This window comes from Typha latifolia, chromosome 4 (assembly GCF_019914945.1).
Source record: "Typha latifolia isolate L0001 chromosome 4, TyphaL0001v2, whole genome shotgun sequence".
NCBI classification, from domain to species: Eukaryota; Viridiplantae; Streptophyta; class Magnoliopsida; order Poales; family Typhaceae; genus Typha; species Typha latifolia.
The window spans coordinates 15,556,345-15,577,787 of NC_133089.1; the positions used below are offsets into that span (position 1 = coordinate 15,556,345).

Consider the following 21,443-nt stretch of genomic DNA (forward strand, 5'->3'; position numbering starts at 1 on the left):
ACTCTTCTTGAAGTTTTTCTCATTTTATTTTTCTTCTTCTTCTTCTTTTCTCTTTTTCTCATCTCTCTCTTCTTTCCTCTTTCTAGTCTTTATCTCGTCCTCCAATATCTCCACTAGTTCCAAGTCTTGTTGTTGCATGACGATTTGAGGGAGGTTATGTATGAGGAATTTCTAGGAATCTATGCATAAATATATAAAAAAATAAATAAAAAAAATTCAAAGTTCACATATGCAAAGAAACCCAAAATATTATTTTGCATATTTTGGAATAGTGCAGGGCATAATCATCATTTAGAACTATTTACTACAGTTTCAGCAATACGACAGGGAAATGGAGGATACAAATAGTAGAGTTTTACATAACAATCTCTTGGTAGAAGTTGAACAACTACCACATGAAACTCCACTTGCAAAGCTCTATGCAACCAAATATACAATAAGACCAGCCAGGCTCAGGAATTTGATTGCATTATGAGCTAATGGAATGCATAAATAACTGTTAAATCTCCAACCTAGTACTTGGGGACTCCCTACTATGTGCTAACTCATCACCATTGCTTGATGAGGCAATATTCTTCAAGGAAGATTTGTTGACACTAATCCCTAAGGTTTTATTCTCACAAGAATAAGGCATGGCATTGATCATCACTCTGCAAAAGAAGCACCAAAATTAGCTAATTCTGAGCGTAAAGGCTCCATTATCTTGTATGTTGAACAGGTGAACAGCCTATTAGGATTAAATATTCCTCCAATGCCGTGCCAAATTCATAAAGTAGAGAAGTAAGTAGATTTCAAATGAACATAAATCCCCTACCTTTCTTTCCGTTTCTCTAGAAAGCGAGCCAGAGATGCCTTCCTAGCTTGAGGTACAGCTGCAGTAAACACAGCAACGCCATGCGATGCCTTTGCGTCACAAGATGAAAGAAATCGAAAAGTATAAGGATGTTGCTCGACAAGTACCTCTTGGCATTGTAGCACCTACTGGAGAAGTGTTAGTATTTGGAGGATCAAAATATTGGTTTGTAGGAGCCAATGGACCTGCAGACTTTGGCCCTGCAGAGTCATCACTGGTGATAGAAGCACTCCTGGAATGAGTTCCCCGTAGCGACGCCACCGATATCGGACTAGAAAGCCCTGAGCTTGTATTTGAATCATTGGAACCTGCCAATTTTGATGGAGATTGTAGTGGTGTGTTTCTTGAACTACCGGCATTTGAAGTTTTGCTCGATGCCTTATTTGCCAGTAACATAATTTCTTGAGCCTATAAAAGAATCATCACCACTCAGCAAACAGCATCTTCAAAATTTAACTCGATGTGTAACAATAACACACACACACACACACACACACAAACCTTATTCATTGGAATATCGTCGAACACATTCACAACACCTGCGTAAAACACTGTCAGCTGCGCGGTTGCAGAAGAAGAGGGCTTTGTCGCATCCCTTTTCAAAAAGAAACCAGATTGAAATTAATGCCATTGCCATGCTCCATTAGTATGTTGGATAATTAGGAAGGAAACCTAGCAATCTTGTTACCTTTGCGCAAAGGGTGCAGTGTGCATAGCAATTCCTCCTCCAAAAGGCTGCTGCTGCATTGAGGATGCCATAGGCATGTCGAAGAACGGCCTCCTACTGGCAATAGGAAGGGGATGACGGGAGACCGTCGGAAAAATTCTTGCGCCGTTCGCAGAAGAACCAAAAGAATCGGTGCATTGAGACTGATAAGCTCGCATGGCGTATTGCTGGATAACTTGTTCTTGTTTATCAAGACCCAAGGATTTCTGCAAGCTCTGAGACACGAGACTGAAAAGTTTGACATCGATCTTAGCTGAATAAGAGAAATGATCATAAATAACAAACTATGCAGATCTACCTGTGGAGCTAACACAGGGGAGGACTTGTCAGAGGCATCCATGGTCGATAATAAAGGTCTAAACCTCGACGAGAACAAGTGATCGACGGCGAGGTTCTTTGCCTTGTCTTCCGGCGGCATCTTGAAGGACAAGAATGGCTGCAGAGGAGGGGCCCTGTGACCGGAACCTCCGAAGAGAGCTGAAGCCCAAGAAGAACAAAAGAAAGAGGAATATAGAAACAATAACGCCATTGCCAGGTCTTTATAATAGGATTCAAGACATGCAACAAGAGACCATGAACTAGTTTGCTACTAACATCCAAGTAAAAGAAAGAAAGAAGGAAAGAAAAAAAAAAAAGAATCGATCTTTCGAATTGCTACAAACAAGCCCAAATCACAACTTTGATGCCCGAATAACGGAAAATAGATAATTAAACCAAAAATAGAGTCAAATAAACTGTTCTTCCGATCAAGAAACTAATGAGTGCCTACCTGCATCCTGCATGCTGACTCTGCCATCGTATCCATCCTTCCCATTTATTCCCAAAAAGTCCATCTCAATCCCCCCAAAAAAGGAAAAAGAAAAAAAAGAAGTAAACTCTACTCCAAGATCTCTTCCCTGTTCTTCTCAAACAAAGGCCGCCTCTTTCCTCGACAATCTCTCTCTCTCTCTCTCTCTCTCTCTCTCTCTCTCTCTCTCTCTCTCTCTCTCTCTCTCTCTAATTTCTTCTCTTACAAGAATAATAAGCCGCCTCTAATCTCTCTCTCATCGGCCATAATTAAGTAGTCCTCAGCCCGGGCCCACGTGAGCTGGACCTGCGCCGTTAGATTTAGTGGGCCCCGCGCCCGGCACCTGACGATTAACCGGCTGGTTCCGGTCGCTCTACACGTTGTCCTACCGCGACAGCGATTGCTGGCGCGAGTAATCGGCGATCCCAGCCGCATCGTTTTAGGAAATGGTCGTTAATTATTGGGAGCAAACTATATTAACTGTCAATTCTTCTTCTACTTTTTTACATAATTACCGCTGAAATTTTATATCACTTTCAGAACATAATATTCATAAAATATATTCTTACAAATTAGTTGTAACAATTCTAACAGTGATACTCTTATTTCTTAATATTTAGAGGGTAAAAAGTTAACAATTCTAATAGTGATTAATTAGGTTTAATTGACAGGATGGTTCAAAAATTACCGGGAGTATTTGATCAAGCCGACTTATAATTAAACTTGGCTTAAAATTATTTTTGAACCTATTTTAAAAATCAAACTTAGCTTAACTTATTTTCGAGCCGAACTTAATTAAGTCTTATTGAGCTGGCTTTGATTATTTTGACAGCCATATGTGAAGCCCACCTCCTCTTAAATCTTAATGATTGAAATAATTTAATCTATAACATATCTCTTCATTTCTCTCTCTATATATAAATCGCATATCATATTAGAGAATGATGTGGCTGCACATCTCGAAGGTGTATATATATAACAAAAGAGTGCAGCAAAAGAGACTGCACTAATCATTTAATTAGAGTCCATCTGAGTGCCGGCTTATTTAATTTCTTAATTTAATTAAAGTTTCAGATACCGATGATAAGCACGATGGATTTCAATATTTTCTTTATCGATTTTAGATTTGTAATGCAAAGAAAAGATCATAGAAGAAGTGGATAGCACGAGCTCAAACACATCTATCTCTTTGAAGAATTTCGAGAGTGAATTCAAGTTCTTTCTCCAACTATCTCGAAATTAAAATTTTCGACTATAAGCCTGTAAGATAAAAATATTAATCCATATATACATATTTCCAACTTGTTAAGAACGAAGTAGCTAGGTACATTTTATTTCCTAATAAGAGAACATAGTATAACATATTTCTTTAGTTTAGATAAATTATGGGGAGAGTAGAACCCACGACTTCAAATATTATTATTATTTATAGTTCTAAGGACCGTAGACAACTCACTCATGTTATCAGTATTATTATTATTATTACTACTACTTAAACACATTCTTGTGATCTCCCATAGTTTATTCCTTTGATTTATTTTACATTTGACACCGAGGAATCCAACTTATAATTACTTTTATTTTTATTCTTTAAGCAAAGAAGAGTACACCACCACCATAAATATATATATATATGCAATTTAATCAGTTCTTCCACATGTGCAAATAAAGACATGGCGTTAAACAATTAAGTTCCAAAAAGAGCTCTGAAAAGAACGCATCAACTAACGCCACTTGCTTCCTTGTGCATGCATGGAGGAATAATATTTACATCTGTGAGATTATATCTATAAACTTACTACGTAGGAAAAAGATTAATTAAAGTTTAGAGATTGCAACTTGCATCCAGCATACATACAGCAAGTGGTAGCTTTAGCTTTGGAATAATTATTAATCCACTTCATCAAAAGTACGTTCCAAAGTTACAAAAAATATGGAGTGTGACATGTGACATGACTTTAATGGCGTATATGTTTCACTGTTTTTGTTACAGTTACGTAGATGTCCTACTTTTTTTTTTAAAGGATTTGTATTCTTGTGTCTGGCTTAAAAGATATTCTCATTATTGAGAGGTATAAATTTGGGGCCCTAAGCTAAAATTTTGTGTAGGATCCTTCCAAACTTTATCATTTGATTATTTCATCAAATTATGTTAGTACTTTTTTTTATCCGTGAAGCAAAATAATTGAACTCTAAATCCAAGGTCCACACACTCGTGATATAGGAAATCGTTGAATATCTCTAGTTAAATGGTGTTTATTTGGATGACTTTCTTCTCCTTTATTTTACGTAGTCATTATCAGATATTTATTTCTAACTTCATATCAATCAGTAAAAGAATTTTACCTTGAATTTATCCAAAGTTATAAATTGCCGAATAGTCTAACAATTATATAAAAGATATTATTTTATTTTTTTTCATATATAGTACGTTGTGAATAGTTTATATGTGAACTGCTAAGGTGGCTAAAGTAGACCTCGTCTATTTTGATAAATGATATATATTAAGGAGGCTTATTTTGGTTAGTAACTCTATATCTAATAATACAGAGACAGAAACTATGTGATAAATAAAACTTTAATAAAACACATAGTGACGAAATGACTATTTTACCCTCAACAAGGGGATAGACATGCCAGTATTTCTTTTTGTCCAGACGGCTTTTCCGAGAATTTCATTATCTCTCTCCGAATAATAATAATAATAATAATAATAATAATAATAATAAAGAAGATCAGCAGCTTCAGCTTGGTTGCTTTGGTGGGACGGACGAGCCAAAAAGAAGCCATTGGAATGAGTAGTATGTTTCGTACGGCATTCGGGGGTGGGGGGGGGGGGGGGTGGTTCGATCAGCGGGTTGGGTCAGAAACTTTACATAGATCTGCCGGCGCCCGAATCGAGACCCGGATCCGTCTTGTCGGATTTTGTCCGTACTATCCGCAGGGTTAGCAGCTTTGACTGCTCGGATGGTAACAACGACTTCTCTTGTGGGGGGCCAAACTACTGTTGCACTATATTTTCTCCGAAATGTTAGTATGTTACTGTTCCCAAACTTATTTCAATACGATTATAATTTTTTTTTGTCAATCCCACTCTCTCAGTATCACCTGAAAAACGGCTGTCTCAAATAATAATTCTTAATATATATTTTATTTGAATAAATTGCTCTTATAAAAATGATGTACACTAAAAGAATTACACGTAGAGAATGGTTATGAAGAAGGGATGGGATCACAAAAAATAATTGATAATTTTTCGTGTGTCATAAATGTGTATTTCTGTGAGATGAAAAAACCGAGCATCCAGTAGCAGCGAGGTCAGCTCTGTCCTCTGAGAAAGATACTGTCGAATAAACTACCTGCATAGATCCAATTTAAGGTAACACTATCCTAATGTAGGCGGTACTAGAAGCCATTTATTTTGGGAAAAGAAAATTAATTGCGGCTTGTGTTATTATGAGATCTGTCAGAAGGAAATCTTTTAACAAGCAAGTTGCATATCATGTCACACTATTAAGATAAGTCTTTAAACTCAAGTTGGAATATGTTTAAGTATAACGTGAGAGCATAGTTTTGTCTCTTTAACACCTGCCAGGCTGCACCTAACTAGATCTATTACGAGATGCCTCATTTTTCTTCTTTAAAAAATGACAACTCTCAGTCACAAGTGGTCCAAAGCATTTCATTAGACAACGGGATCACATCGAAACCTACAGCTTGTCCCAAAATACTCTTGGCAGTCCCATATTCATATGTACACATATATACCATCCACCTTGCTATCTTCTAAACGGCCCACTTGGGAATCAGATGCAAAGTACAATAATGAGCTTTCCATAATATGGCATCCAATAATAATCTGTTCACAACTTCACATCAACCTGTCAGTATTCAAACCAATAATTCCCTAATACTCCCAGGTTAAGCCTACAAGCAGTTGAGGGAAGGAATGTTGGTTATCTGTGCTTTTAAGAAACGGCATCAAAACCAACATCCTCAAATCAGCCAAGTTATCATAACAGCGGATTGATTTGGATTACAATTCATCTTCACAATCCAATAACAAATCAATTGGAATAATTAGCTACAGCAAACATTATAATGGTGGTATCAACTCATCAGAAGTATGGCCATGTAATGGCTATAACGTAGTTGTTGCACTTGTAAGCGGTTCGATGATTTCGAGAAGTCCATTGGCCAGACCAGTGAAAGGAACGGAATCTGTCTCCAAAGGTTTAAATCTGAGAAGGGCTGAAGGGACTAAATCCTCCTCCTCTAGTGTAGGTATTCTTCCTCCTGCTCTTGGATGACGAGGCACCAGTCGTACCTTCGGCAGAGCTGGATGCAAGAGGTCAAATTCCAAACTAGGCTCCTTTAAAGCAGAACTCACAAACTACAAAGCAAATTTATTGTCAGTTAAAACTCAATGTAGGACCAAGTACACAACAGAAATTGCATTTGATTACAGAAAGATTGCCCAGGCATTAAAAATCAGAGGAGGAACGTGAAAAGTCAGAGGATCAGAGTGATGATTTCAATCATTTTGACATTTGCATGACCTTTGGAAGAACTGCGAATAAAATAACTCTTCCAGATACACAGTCAGTGAAAGCATTTCAGATACAAATTTTCTTCGTTCCAGTACTTATGCTATATATAGAACAATCTATGTAAACTGGATCTGAGTTGCATGTATCCTGAACAAGGTACTCGGTTAAAATATGTGGTTAACTGTGCGATTTTATAATCACCTGAAATTATCCACCAATAACTGTTTGATTTATATTCCAGCACAGGAACCTAGAGAATATACTGTATTGTGACATAAGCAATCAATATGGAATTTGGAAATTACCTCATAAAGCACAGTAGTTGGCTCCCAAGGAAGAAACAGTGCCTGGAGAACAACTCCATCAGGAAATTGGATCCGGATAATTGCTTGTTTGTACCTCTTCCGAGCAGCCAATGCCTGCTTCTCCCTAAATGACTTGGGAACTAGAAGCTGAGACTCCTGTAACTTTTTCTTCCTCAGATCAGCTTCTCTCCTTACTTCTTCTGCAGACAAATTATAGAAGGAATCTGGCAGATCAATTCTTGCAGCCACACTTTCAGGAACAGCAAAGAACACCCGGACCTATAAATTATACATATGTACAATTAGTTGAGAGTCACATGTATGGAATGCTGCATGCAGCTGAAAAACTAGATCGGAACTTCAATTTCACCAAAATTGAAGCATATAGAGAGAAAAAAGGAAAAGGAAAAGGAAAAAGAAGTGAAGCTACTGGTTCAGAAAGACAAAAGGCCAACACATTCTGCCAGGGCTTTTCCAGAAAGAGAAAAGATGGTATCTTGTAGGAAATACCGAAAGATGAGAAGTCAGAGAATGGCTCAGGGACCTACATATGAGGTAAGCATATCTCCTTTCAATGGTCATCAATTACAGCCTTTTAATAATTTGTACCAACATATAAATCTAGGAAAAGAAAAGATCTGCTAGCAAAAATCAGCAAGATAATGGTATTTAGTATTTAAGTTATCCATCTTCAGTGGCAAATTAAGCTCATGCTACCACAAAGTGGCCGTCGAACATTAAGGCCATCCTAGGCAGCAATCCCACTAGGCACTGCTCATGACAAATTTCTATCAGAGTATCAGCTAAGGATGAGCTTGAGAATTAGGAAGAATATGCCTTAGATAAAGAAAGGAGGAGTCAGCCATCAGCATATATGCTGGTGCATGGTACCATATCTTTCTCTTCCAGTCCTGCAATTCTCTTTGGCATCTATGGTAGCTATGTAGCAAGTGATCCAAGACCGCTTCTGAGAGATGCATGTGGCAGTTTCACATAGAAAATATGTACTCTTTGTTGACAACCTTATCGAAAGAACCTAGACAGTACATTACTAACGATCATGTGCTTACCAAAATGCATTTTATGCATTTCTAATTCTAACAATATACTCATGTTTATCTTTATTTTTGAGCCAAACTAGTCAAGTACCAACTATAAAAAAATGAACATAGATTTAGCATTCCTTTATTATATTAGATAGAGAATTGAATCCCCCCAAGAAAAGATTGTGCAGGAAATGGAATTCCTCCGAAAGTCACGATTAAGGTCAGGGCTAGAATTGAACAAATACTCTTAAATGATGGCAATCATAAACAAGTCCAGCAAAGGACAACGATGCCCATATGGGAGCTGTGAGCTCTCCATTGTTCCATCTAGAGGCCAACTCCGGCACCTAATTGGGAAAGGTGACTCCGTGACACATGATACCGGTGGATGTGTAGCAGGAACTACACCCTAAACAACCTTGTTTAGACAAGTCATCAGCCTATCTAACTCAGACGGAAGAACTAACTGCAGAAACGTTAATATTCCTTATTAAGATACATCATTAATTTGTTATATTGCTCTTATAGTCATACATCTACCACTATGGAGGAGTTCATTTGGAGCCCTGATAAGAAACTCGGCTACTAGTACTGTTGAGTGGAATTTCATGAAGCTTAGGCAAAGTAGTGATGACCAATGAAGATTGAAGCATAACTAATTAACTATTGAATAACACAACAACTAGCACATCTATTCTTAAACTACAAAAGCTATCAATTAAGCCCAAAATAGCTTCTGCCATGAAATTTTCACCGCCCCAAAAGTTTCAGTTCACATAACCAGCCTTTAATTCTTGGCGAGACTTGATCAATATGGTTTTATTCGAGAATATAGATAAAGCTCTATTGTATTCAATCTACAGCCAGATAAGATTTCAGATCCACTACGCTGTATAAATTCCGGGAAGTTAATCTGTAATCCCGAATAATTTCTGATAACCATAAAACTAATATCAACAAGATCAATAAACAACAAAGGCATTAGTTACATAGAAGTCGTAAGAACAATACGGTCATCGAATGCCAATACATATATATGAGAACAAAGTAGAGAATAATCTTATCCAACTAACCTGCCTATCAATCTTCTTCCGCTCGATCTGTCTCTCCTCTACCTCACTTTGCGTTGTCGCCTCCTCCTTCGGATCCTCCGACCTCCACCTCCCCAACAAAGACAGCGCCTCCCTGATCAACCCAATCTGCTCCTCATCCGGCTTCTCCATCGCCGCCCAAATCTCGCCCCCTTCTTCTCCAACCCTAAACCCGACGCACTCGAACACCTCCAGCCCTCCCTTCCCGTCCCCGATCGCCTCCCTAATCTTCGGATTCCCCATCCGAATCCTCCGGAACTTCTCATTCCCCGGATCCTTCGCTAAATTCCCGAGAAGCTTCCTCACCACCTCCACCGCCGCCTCGTCGGGCCCCGCCGCCAGGAACTCGCCGACACGCATCGCGATCTGGCTCCTCCTCGGGTTGGGCGCTGCAGGAGGAGTGGGGTTGGGGCATTTGGGGGTGGGATTGGGGGGGACGAGGCGAGAGGGTTGGGGGTTGGGTGAGTTGATGGAGGAGCCTAAGACCTTACCTTGGCCTTTGAAAGAAGAGGAGGAAGAGGAGGAGAAGGGGTTGTTGACCTTCTTCATTAACGTCTTCATCTTATCCTTGACGTCGTCCATTTCTGCGACGGGAATTAGGGTTTGGAGATGGAAGAAGAAGAAGAAGAAGAAGAAGAAGAAGAAGAGGATGGTTGACCAAAGGAGGAGATGTGAAGGGGATCAAGTTGACTCGTCACAGCTTCTCGAATCCTTCACGGAGCTCCCCGCGTATTGGATATTTTATAGGAGCTTTTTTTGTTTTACCAATCTAGCCTCGTCCCTAAATTTAATAAACAACTTTATTTTTACCGGCTCACTATTTTATTATTATTATTAACCTGACAGTAAATTGCTAATAAATTAATATTTTTTTATCACATATTTCAGAAAATTTACATATAATATTATGACTTTTAATGAAATTATGATTTACACCTATATTCTCACTCTACAAATCGAGCCATATAATTTAACAAATATATACGGTATCATTAAATTAATTAATTAAATTTAACTCAATCTCTAAGTTAAATTAAATATATTAATAAAATTATAAAAATACTCTTAAATAATTCATGCTATAGGTATTTAAGTTATTTTAAAAATAATAATATTTTAGTCATTTTAGAAATAAAATATTTCTACTTAATATAATATTTTCACGGTGTTATAAATTTACCGGTGATATATTTTTTTTGCACATATCACTCAATTATAGGAATTAATTTATAAATAGTAAAAATATAGTCTAGATTATAATTTAATTAAAAGACATGGTGTTACCTATAAATTTTCTTTTATTTTAAAAGTAGCTCATTATAGGAACATTTTATTTGATATTTAAATTCATGTCTTCTTCCCTTCTTCTTTTTTTTTTTTTTTTTTTTTTTTTTTTGAGATGTACACAATAAAAATGCTAATAAAAAACGGTTGACTTATAAGTAAAATAATGAACTCGGCAACGATTCATCTTCTAAGCAAAACACTAATAAATTTAGTATTTAGTTGACATGGATATCAATATAGTAAAACTAACAATTGCTATTAAGTTTGAAGTGAGATTGTATATTAATGTTGGATGAGGGCTAGTTTTGGATCAAAACTCGTTTGGTAGTAGTTGAGACTTGGCGTGCATTACAAGAAGAAGTAGAAGCCAAGGTATGGAGAATTACAAGTTAATGACTAGTAGTTAGATTTTCTATTTTTCTTCTCTATATTGGGTTTTACTTTTACATTAAACTATTAAGAATATCACCATTGTTTTTTTTCAATCAAAATTCACATCACCCTATAAAATACTATGTGATCCTTCAAAAATGCTATTAGATATATGGCATTAATCTTTGCAAAAATATTATTGCATATACTTTGTAGATTAACAACATTTTTGAATCCAAAACTAGCTAATGGATCAAGTAATTAGATTATGGGTGTCTTTCTATTACCTTAAGTTTTACCTATATTCTTCTTTCTGGTAGTTAATCGTCAAAGACTTATTCATCATAATTGAAATAGAAGAAGATAAAAGAAACAGATACTGATGCATGTAATTTGATCTCTATTTCTAAAAGAGAAGGAGAAGAAGCAATTCACTCAAGAGTAAAGAAGATGAAAAGGAAGTAATTAACATTGCGTACCTCCATGGAGAGAAACAAATATGGCGTTTAATAACTTGTAGAAAGATGCCTTTATCCGTACCAGGCCTTGTCAAATGTACAGTCCTTTGTACAGACCTCAACTTCAATGCCCATTCGACCTTAAATGAAATCTATACTAGATAATTAAGATAACTAGTAACTTCGTTTTTAGACAAAAGAAGGTAGAGAACTTAATTTACATCCAAGATCTCGATTATAAATATTGGCTGAAAGATAATGATTAACAAATTAACAATCTCATCATCTGTGCCATTTGGACATTCCTATGTTCCACATGAGAATTTCTTTTTGATCAACCGTATAACCTTGCAAATGATGTACGGTAGTGTTGAAAATTTAAGTGGTAGAAAGAGACAGACTGCAGCCGAGATGGTACTCCTCCTATCAATCTTACGTTGAAACAAAACCTGCACCTCATTTAATCAATAGTACAAGCTTTAAATTCGTGATGCTACTAACGTATAATAGTTAATATCAATATATATATTGTTGTGCCTTAGAATTTTTTGTTTTAAAAGTCGAGGAGAAGGTCTCGGCTTGGTTAATTCTTTTAAGGGTTCTCTGGATTCATGAATTAAATTTAAACCTAGGTAGCACGCATGCATGCATGCATGCAAATATTAAAATTAAGGATGCTTGGTTTGAGAGAGACCTATATAGAGTTGGAAGTGACATGCAGACATGCACCTGGACCTTATTGCATCATTGCAGGCATTTGCAATGGCACGTAATTAACTATTTGATTGTTTTATTAGACTTGACAGTACCTAAGACCAGAGACCTCGACAGTTGACATATATACCTAGTGTTTTGAGGTTAGAGAGAGAGAGAGAGAGAGAGAGAGAGAGAGAGAGGAACTGGTAGTTAACTGGAACGTTGTTAACTAACAGCATAGGTTCAGCTAACCCTTGAAGTGTTATTTTGTGAATTAAAATTCACTACCTGAAGCTTATTGGGTTGCTCAAAGTTTGAAAAAGAAAACTTTAGTTCAGTTCTGCATAAGGAAAGAGCTAAAAGGAAATTAAACCCTTCCTAAGTCGATCGCTTTTCCTGGCAAGCTAGGGTTCAGGAAATCCAAGGTCGAACAGACAACGAAGGCAAGGTCGAAACCATGCATAAGGACTCTTCACTTGACAAAAGAGCATGGCAAGGATATAACTCACCCAGATCAAACACTACTTTCAAGCTCCTGTCCACCAAATTAATTCCCTCGCCTGCAGAAGCAAAGAAGAAGTAGGCATAATTACAAGAGTTAATTTTTGTTGGCTTTCTAATATATAGTTGTTGCACTGAAGAGCCTAGAGGAATGGATATATATATATAGCGTGGTGATGATCCCCTCATGCTGCAAAGGAGTTACTAGCTAGCTAGGACTATATACTATTCGATCCTCCCACTGTAGTAGAGGATACATATCTAATTAGTTCTCTACGATCTACTTTGACTTGTGGTTGGATTTCCTTTTCGTGTGACCACGTAACAACCTATCCAAGTCTTAACTCAAAGCGTGATAGATATATATTTTTTTTTTTTTGAAATTGGAGCGTGATAGATATAGGAGGAGGAGGAGGAGGAAGAAGAAGAAGAAGAATATAAGGATCGTCTGCAGCCCCGACTGCACTAAATTATTTCCTGCAGTCGAGGAGTTCAATATGAAGGGAAGATTCGGATTCGGATTCGGATTCGGATTCGGGTTCATACTCCGGAAAGATCCAACCTGTGGTACTATGGGAAATTAGGAAGGGGTGGACGTAACACCAATCGCTGCCACAAAGTTGTTTATCAAAGCGAACAGAGCTCGCCCTCCCGATTCCGATAGCAATCTCGGTTTCACCAATGGCTTGGAGATTGCTGTTGAGCAGCAGCAGCAGCAGCACTTGGGTCTCTCGCGTATCTCTTCCTTCTATCTCTTCTCCTCGAATCCATTCTATTCCCCACAAATGCAATGGGGCGGCATCAAGAAGTGAAATGAATTGGGCAAAGATGACTGCAGGAAGGCACCTTTTGCGTCTGAGAGGCGGTCGTTTGCTTTGCCGCGCCAAGAGAGGCGTCGAAGCCTCGGAGCCCGAGGACGCGACGCTGAAAAGAGGGCTCCAGGCTGCACTTTGGGCTGCCGAGGCTGCTTACATTCTCTGGCTCTTCCTTCTCCCCTATGCTCCGGTTTGTTTTTGTTTCCCTTGTCTTGGTTTATGTTGTAATTTCGTTTGCCTTTCGGATGTTTGATGAAATGGTGCTTAGACGTGAAACCTAAGGCTTTATAGGAATTTAATTCCTCTCAAAGACGAATCTTGGGCTTAGTTGAAATCTTGAGCGCAAACACGAGGGAGAGTGTTAGAGTATAAAGATCAGATCTTTTATGATGTCATAGTTATATAGCAATATAAGATCTCCATATATATAGTTTGACTCTGGTTACTTGACCTGTGAGCAGGGTGATCCAGTGTGGGCTATAAAGCCCAGCACAGTCAGTGACCTCTTGGGTTTGTCCCTGAATTTCTTCTTTGTCTTGCCCTTATTAAATTCTGGTGAGTCTTTTTCCAGTTTTTCTGTCTAAACTATAATTTCACGTTGCCTTAATCAAAATTAGCTCAGAATTTTTTTTTCCAGTGACTCAAATTCTTGTACCAATAATTTCACTTTATCAGCTTTTATGGTCCATTCTGTTGTAAAAATATCATTTTCGGCAAGCATGCAAGTTTCTGCAGGTTTTCTCAATCTCCTGGCATAATGACCGAATCTCCTAATTCTCTTCTATCTTGATTAAATGTCATTTTATCTGTTAAGACAGATACATTTGTTTTACATGCAAGAAATTTTGATTTTAGATTTCTACTCAACTGTGTCTTAATGCTTTCTGACAACATTACTGCACCTAGTGGCTGATTTCTTAAATACTTTGTGGAAACAGCGAGAGGAACACCACTTTCTACTCCTTTCTCTGTACCCACATCCTCCTTAAGTATGCTTCTTCTCATCACCCTCTTATCGGGACAACATAATTCGCAAAAAGTAAGTGGAGAAATTCATAAAACTGATGCACCCTGTAGATAGCTCATAGATTGCATCAAGAGCACAAGAGCAAACTAAACAAAAGCTTTAGAATCAATGATAGCAATAACCTGTTACATGTTCACAGATCACCTCCAAACATGCTGTAGCTCTATATCATGGAACTTAAACTTCGTATGGTAATCTCCTCAGCAGAGAAATGTGGTTCTATCCATATCTATTTTTTTTTCTCTCTATTGAATCCAGGGTTACATTGTACTCACCTACTTTCTAGAAGTAATGTTGTCTTAGAATTGCATTGCTTGATATAGAAACATTAGTTATTCACCATCTTAGTTCACTGGAGTATCAAATCACCATGCTTGCTTAAAAGACATACTTTATGTTTGATGTATCACTAATTTAGTTGGTTCATTAATTTGCTGGCAGTATAGTTGGCATTCATGTGATAGAAGCGCCGGTACTTCACCCTGTAAGAAGCTAACCAGCTCTCCTAGAGATATTTTACCCTTCTTTCTGCCTCTAAAACATGTATTTGCTAACTCGATAGTCTCTGGCCCCGGTGGTCTGCTGCTTTTGTAGATGGCTGAAGGACTATTCAATTTTGTCATTGGATGGACATTTTTGTTTGCTCCATTACTGTTTACTGATTGCCGAAGAGAAAGATTCAAAGGATCCTTGGACCTCTTGTGGGGCTTTCAGATGTTTCTCACAAATAGTATGCTCTACTTTGAAACTGAAAGCTTATTTACTGAATGAGAAATCCACTTCTAGCAGTACTTTATGATCAAATCTTTTCTCTGACAATCATTTCTTTTCTTTCTGGAATGTCCTGCTCAGCTTTCTTAATACCCTACATGGCAATCCGACTTAATGACACAGATGTTGAGTGCTCTCCCTCAAAAACATCTCAATTGGGTTCACTGATGGTAAGAGGAGCATCAATCGTGGGTATAATTGGTGGTCTGGTCTGCTGTGTATCAACACTATGGGCTCTTTACGGCCGTGGTGATGGTGATTTTGGGGGTCTTGCAGACCGATGGCAATTTTTGGGAAGTTACATTGGATCAGATAGGCTGGCTTATGCTTTTTTATGGGACATGTTCCTTTACAGCATATTCCAGCCTTGGTTGATAGGTGGCAATCTTCAAAACGTGAAGAAACAAGACAGTGAAATTGTAAATGTTGTGAGATTCATCCCTGTTGTCGGCTTGGTTACCTACCTCTTGAGCTTAGATGATGTAAAAGAGTTTTAGCTAAGTTTGAGTTTGATCTCATGTAATTTACTTGCATTAAATTTTGGTGAGGAACAAATCTTTTTGATTATAAAATAGAGCTATCTTTCTGTGTCCATGGTAACAGAGGCAACTTTTACTTGATGATTTGCATCAAACATACTGCTAACAAAGTGCATTTCAGAGCAAGTAAGATGACAAAAACTTGTAGCTAGCTTTAGTGAAGACCTACTGCCAACATTTGTGCCGCAATAGCCAAGGCCAGGGAAGTTCCTTCTACTCGAAGCTTTCCTCCCCAGTTTAGCCCAAGCAGCAGGTTGTTGGTCCTCGGTGGAGGTGGTGGCGATTCCATTACTGGCGGAACTGAAAGAGCCAGGGATTTGCACTTCAAGAAAAAGTTTGCTGATAGAGTACATCACACAAAGTTACTGTGTGAGTGGTCATTTAATCAAACTAACCTGCAGCAGAAGTTACATTTGGCCCTGCAAGTCCAATTGCCCCTGGTGATGCTGACGGTGTTAAAGACAGTCCTGTAAGCAGGGGAAGACCAATATAAGAGGTATTGGTTATTTCAATCTGTCTTTGTGTTGTATAGGTGTGTATATAGGTTTAGAAGAATTTAAAGTAAGCTCTTCGGAAACACCTGGACAGGCGTCTGCATCTGCCGTGAGATTGATGCGGCAGAGGCGCGGAAGCTCAACCACGAGCGAGTGATTTATGGGCAGCAAGCTCGAACGGTTGAGCATGGAGCAGACACATCCAGGCTGATCGCGAAGGACGTCAGCCAGGTTATCACAGCATTGGTCTGGCGGTGAGGTTGCCGCCCCCTGAGCGAAAGGCATGCATGGGAGAAGGACGAGGAGACTGGTGCTGCAGCTGACAGCGTTGGATAACGGCGAAAGATGGGCGCAGGGAAGAGAAGTTAGTAGCAGTGTTACGGTGATGGCAATGGTCAAGAGTGCAGAGAGGGTAGAATGTGATGCCATGGGTAGTGAATGCTGTTAATTTCCAGTTTGGAGGATTAGGGAGGATGGTCTGCATTTATACAGGGAGAGTATAGAAGGGAGTGTGGGAGGAGAATGGAAATGGTGTTTCATGGCGTGTTATTTATGTGTGAATGACCGTATCGTGCAATGCGTCGAGCATGCTATCGGCGTCGCTAACGGTCCATTGTACGGCTGTGATCTCTCTGGATCCTCTCCAACCTGGGTTATTAGAATATATATTACATCACTTATATCTCGATTTTAATCTACTAGATGGTGAAACCGACAAGATGCATTAGCCCACAGGTGGTTGTATTTGTGGACATATGTTTCTTAACACGAAGAGCATATTGGAAAGTTTGTTAGGTTTCATATGGGCCCCATTTTGATTTATTCTAATATATGGATGTGGGCCCTATTATATTCATTATTATAGTCCTAGGCTCATAAATGTGCAGTTATTTTTTTGGTGTTCCTACCGCGTTACATAATTAGTTATTAACTAAGGTAAATTATATATTTCAAAGCATTTAGTCCTATTGTATGATAAGATTAGGCGGTGATGTTGACGAGGATGAGCAAAAAATATAAGCCTCGAGCTACCAACTAGGAAATTATCCATTAGAGCCCGCGTCAATCACGGATGGATGGAAAATGTTAGCAATCCAAAGTCGTAGTAATCAAAAGGAGAGAAAGCTGAGTGCAACTTTAAGGATATAGACAACTCGTCAAACAACCATGCTTCATTTTATACTAACAACGTAGTTTCTTAAGTCTCTGTTTCTGTCTTACATGCTCCTCTCCCATCTCTATCTCTGATGGAAAGCTTGCACTGCCACCCACTTAAAGGGCAAGCAATTCCAGCCAAAATAGACCCCACAAATCTACAGTGCTCTTATATAACAATTAAAAGATCTTATGACTTGGCATAAACTTTTAGACACCGCATTCTGACACCAATTTGGCTCAAATTTCTCTTACCATAATTTGAAATGCTGCGGCCATGCGAATGATAGGAGAATGTTGTACTAAGTCACAGGGTAAATAAAGGCTTGGGGTTAAAGCTAGAAGGATCTCACCAAACTAAGGACTAGAAGAGGGGGAGGGGCCAAGATGATGAGAAGTTGTTTTATGGTTGGCAATAGCTCCAAGGGAAGATAGGAAGGTGAGGGTAAAAGGAGAGGGGGGGCATTACTACTCACAACTGCCAGGTTCAGGGATTCCTTGGAGTGGCATTGAAGGTTCTACCTTTAGATCCACACCACCACCCAACTTCAATGCTAGACAAACCCCCGCCATAAGGTTTCAGCTCTTTTATGAGCTTTTACTCATCTTCACTTTCTTCCTTGCTCCACTCAAACAGAAATCTAACATGTTGAGGATAGCCTCCTGATTCCAAGAAATGGGCTCTGTTTCAAAGTGCTGCTTCTGCCTTCTCATGCTGCTCTCCTTCACATTCCTGCTCTTCAACTCCCAGCTCTTGGGCACTGCTTGGGATCTAAAAGACAATGTGGGTGGAGATATGGGACACCATATACTATCAAAGTTCAGATCATTACTAGGCTCGAAGAGTCCCAGCTTGGGAAGGTCAAAGCACCACAGCTTTCACTATTCTCCAGCTCCGGCGCCAGCGGAAGAAGTCATAACACCAGCTCCTATCCCTCTATTCCATCCGCATATCTACTCCCGGTCGCCGCTTTTGCATCGGAGTCACGCTGCTCCGCCAGATCAAAGTAGAGAGCACGAAAGGGATGACAGAGCTAAGGTAAGACGTCAGAGGATAGCCATCGCAGTTGCAGTGTTGGCTGGAGCAATATCCTTGATAATTATTAGTGCTGTCGTAGTATTAGTTTGTAAGAGGTTTCGAAGAGCTCAGAAGAGATCATTGCCGCTATTCGGCAAAAGATCGAAGGCTCAGAGGCTATCAAGTGCGACGAACAAGGTGAGTTTTGATCCTGGCCCAGAGCTATTCTATCTAAATTCTTTGGCACCATACCTGGAGAGTGATTTTAGTCTTAAACAGTCCTCTGAATCTAAGAATGCCTTAGCAAATGAGAGTACATCTAGCTCGTCATCACATACTGGAGAAGTAATGAACTGTGAGCAAGACACTGTAAGTTTTTCAGATGAAGAAAATCTTCCTACCGAAACTTTGCAGTCCGATGATGACGAGTCTTTCCATTCCATATGTTGCTCTCCTTCCCCAAATGGCTCAGCTTCTGCACCAAATTGTTCTCCATCTAATTCCTCATACGCATCTATCTCACCCATCTGTAGATCAACTCAGTTTGTTTCAGTACATTCTCCATTTGCGTCAAAGAGGCGACCTTCCATGCACTCCACTCCTGTCGATCTGCGAAAAGCTCATCCTACTTTTCCACAAAGCTTGGTGGTTGAACGTTCTCAAACACCGTCTACTCCAAACAATCAGGAGATGGTATCTTTTGATCTCTCTAGATCTGAGCATTCTTTCGAGCCCCAAAGTCCACTAGGTAAATCACATAGTAGTCCCACCACTTCTAGGGTCAGCGGTATACCAAAACCACCACCTCCACCACCATTCAAGCCACATTCTCGTTTGAATGATTTGGGAAGATCACTTCCAGCAATGGCAACATCCCCTGCTCCTTCAAAGGTAGACTTGCTTTCGACTCCTCCCAAAGGAACTCCAGGGGCATCAAGTAGACCTTCTCCAATGCCAAAGGCTAGCGTCGGAGGTATACCAAAACCACCACCTCCACCACCTTTGAAGCCACCAATAGCTCAAAACGGCTGCAACTCCCGCTATCCACCTCCACCACCTCCTTGCCCAACTCAGCAAACTACACCAGTAGGCAAAGATGGTTCACCCCTGCCAAAGTTGAAACCACTGCACTGGGACAAAGTACGAGCTGCGCCAGACCGTGCTATGGTTTGGGACAAAATCAGATCAAGCTCATTCGAGTAAGTCTAGTATTCTGATTAATTAGCTTTCCTTTTTTCTTTTTTTTTCTTCTTCTCTTTCTGATCAGCATACTATTTGCTAAACGTGATCCAGATTCGATGAGCAGATGATTGAATCGCTCTTTGGGTATAACCTGGAAAGTTCAGCCAAGCATGAAGAAGCCAAAAGCAAGACCCCGTCTCCTAACAAGCATGTCTTGGAGCAAAAGAGACTTCAGAACATCATTATATTGCTGAAGGCCTTAAACACGACTACGGATCACATCTGTGATGCTCTGCTGCAAGGTGGCAGACCTTTGTGAGTTAAGTGATAACATCGATATATTTTGCTGTGGGTCTTTCCGTTGATTTGTTATAGATTTTCGGTTGCATCAGGTAATGGATTATGTGTGCAACAATTAGAAGCACTTGTTAAGATGATGCCCACAAAAGAAGAAGAAGAGAAGTTATCAAACTACGCTGGGGACGTCGAAGAACTAGACCCAGCGGAGAAATTTGTCAAAGTGGTAGTAAACATACCATTTGCATTCTCAAGGATTGAGGTCATGTTATACAGGGAAACTTTTGAAGATGAAGTAGCTCACCTGAACAAGTCCTTCGCGATGCTTGAAGTAAGAAGTGACTGCATCCTTCCCCCCTTCCATCAATCTCTTGCATCTGCGTGCTAATTAAACTGCATTGTTTTATTCTTTCAGGCAGCTTGCAAGGAGCTTAGGTCCAGCAGACTTTTCCTAAGACTACTTGAAGCTGTTCTGAAAACAGGAAACAGGATGAATGTTGGAACTATCAGAGGAGGCGCCCGAGCTTTCAAGCTTGATGCTCTGCTAAAACTGGCAGATGTTAAGGGGACTGATGGCAAGACCACCTTACTACATTTTGTTGTCCAAGAGATGATTCGACTGCAAGCTCCAAATCTTGGTAACAAGACGAAGATTGCCGAGGAAAGGGAAGACGATTGCAGGGCAATGGGCCTGGATCTTGTCTCTGGACTAAGCGCAGAGCTCTGCAACGTGAAGAAGACGGCCAGTATCGACTTGGATGTTCTAATAAGCTCAGTCTCGAATCTCTCAGGCGGAATGTCGCAGCTGAAGCACCTGATAGAGAAGGATTTATCCACTGACGGCGCAAACCAGAGTTTTGTACACTCCATGAAATCATTCATTAATCATGCTGAGAGGACCATCAAAGAGCTGAAGGACGATGAAGACCGAGTCCTGCTCCATGTCAGAGATATCACTGAGTATTACCATGGAGGCGTGAGCAAGGATGAAGCAAACCCACTTCGGATTTTTGTGATTGTGAGGGACTTCCTTGGGATGCTAGACAGAGTGTGCAAAGAGTTGAGGGACTCCAAGATCAATCAAGCTCCAAATCTGGTCATTCCTTTCCGATAGAGAGGAAAATATATATATATTTTTTCCTCAGAATATAGATTGCAGCTCGTTCTATTTTGTGTTATAATTTGTCAATTGCAGCTATGGAAATTGTGAAATGTGAATTATGTCAACATTAGTTGTCTCTAAAAAGGAATTCAAATTTACTACTACTACTACTACTAAAAAATTAATCAAAAAAACGGATCGTAAGAGTTTTATCATTGCCTACTGCCAATTTTGTTATGATTCAGAGGAACTCTTTCTGGTCATGTTAACCATGGCACCAAGTGGCAGTTAGTTATGTTACTTAATTAAAATATTGTCCAACTTACTCTTTGTTTCTTGCTGACATGTGATCCAACCAAGAATTTCCTCA

General features: G+C 39.3%; 4 protein-coding genes and 1 pseudogene across 5 annotated transcripts; 2 read left to right on the top strand and 3 right to left on the bottom strand.

Moving 5' to 3' along the window:
* Window positions 1-230: 230 nt before the first annotated feature.
* Window positions 231-2,613, bottom strand: LOC140786169 (protein TIFY 6a-like). Its single transcript, XM_073134408.1, has 7 exons — window positions 2,350-2,613; window positions 1,879-2,057; window positions 1,542-1,795; window positions 1,355-1,448; window positions 961-1,261; window positions 815-872; window positions 231-650 (listed from the first exon to the last, which is right to left on the bottom strand). Exons 1-7 carry the CDS (start codon window positions 2,411-2,413, stop codon window positions 500-502), a joined length of 1,101 nt encoding a protein of 366 aa, XP_072990509.1. The 5' UTR covers window positions 2,414-2,613; the 3' UTR covers window positions 231-499.
* Window positions 2,614-6,178: 3,565 nt separating this feature from the next.
* LOC140787578 (plant UBX domain-containing protein 2) lies at window positions 6,179-10,090 on the bottom strand. The gene is made up of 3 exons (XM_073136573.1): window positions 9,342-10,090; window positions 7,223-7,501; window positions 6,179-6,760 (listed from the first exon to the last, which is right to left on the bottom strand). Exons 1-3 carry the CDS (start codon window positions 9,939-9,941, stop codon window positions 6,509-6,511), a joined length of 1,131 nt encoding a protein of 376 aa, XP_072992674.1. The 5' UTR covers window positions 9,942-10,090; the 3' UTR covers window positions 6,179-6,508.
* Window positions 10,091-12,849: 2,759 nt separating this feature from the next.
* Window positions 12,850-15,880, top strand: LOC140786027 (uncharacterized). The gene is made up of 7 exons (XM_073134187.1): window positions 12,850-12,873; window positions 13,258-13,408; window positions 13,512-13,678; window positions 13,950-14,043; window positions 14,962-14,999; window positions 15,110-15,245; window positions 15,368-15,880. The coding sequence occupies exons 1-7, from the start codon at window positions 12,850-12,852 to the stop codon at window positions 15,781-15,783; spliced, it is 1,026 nt and encodes a 341-aa protein (XP_072990288.1). The 3' UTR covers window positions 15,784-15,880.
* Window positions 15,864-16,758, bottom strand: LOC140785666 (uncharacterized; annotated as a pseudogene).
* Window positions 16,759-17,825: 1,067 nt separating this feature from the next.
* On the top strand, window positions 17,826-21,237 carry LOC140786366 (formin-like protein 9). 2 transcript variants are annotated; one of them, XM_073134739.1, is made up of 5 exons: window positions 17,826-18,690; window positions 18,772-19,691; window positions 19,786-19,976; window positions 20,067-20,302; window positions 20,387-21,237. In XM_073134739.1, exons 1-5 carry the CDS (start codon window positions 18,151-18,153, stop codon window positions 21,083-21,085), a joined length of 2,586 nt encoding a protein of 861 aa, XP_072990840.1. In that variant the 5' UTR covers window positions 17,826-18,150; the 3' UTR covers window positions 21,086-21,237. The 2 variants fall into 2 exon arrangements, with proteins under 2 accessions (XP_072990840.1, XP_072990839.1); XM_073134738.1 differs by having other exon boundaries at window positions 17,913-18,050; window positions 18,134-19,691.
* The last annotated feature ends 206 nt before the right edge of the window (window positions 21,238-21,443 follow it).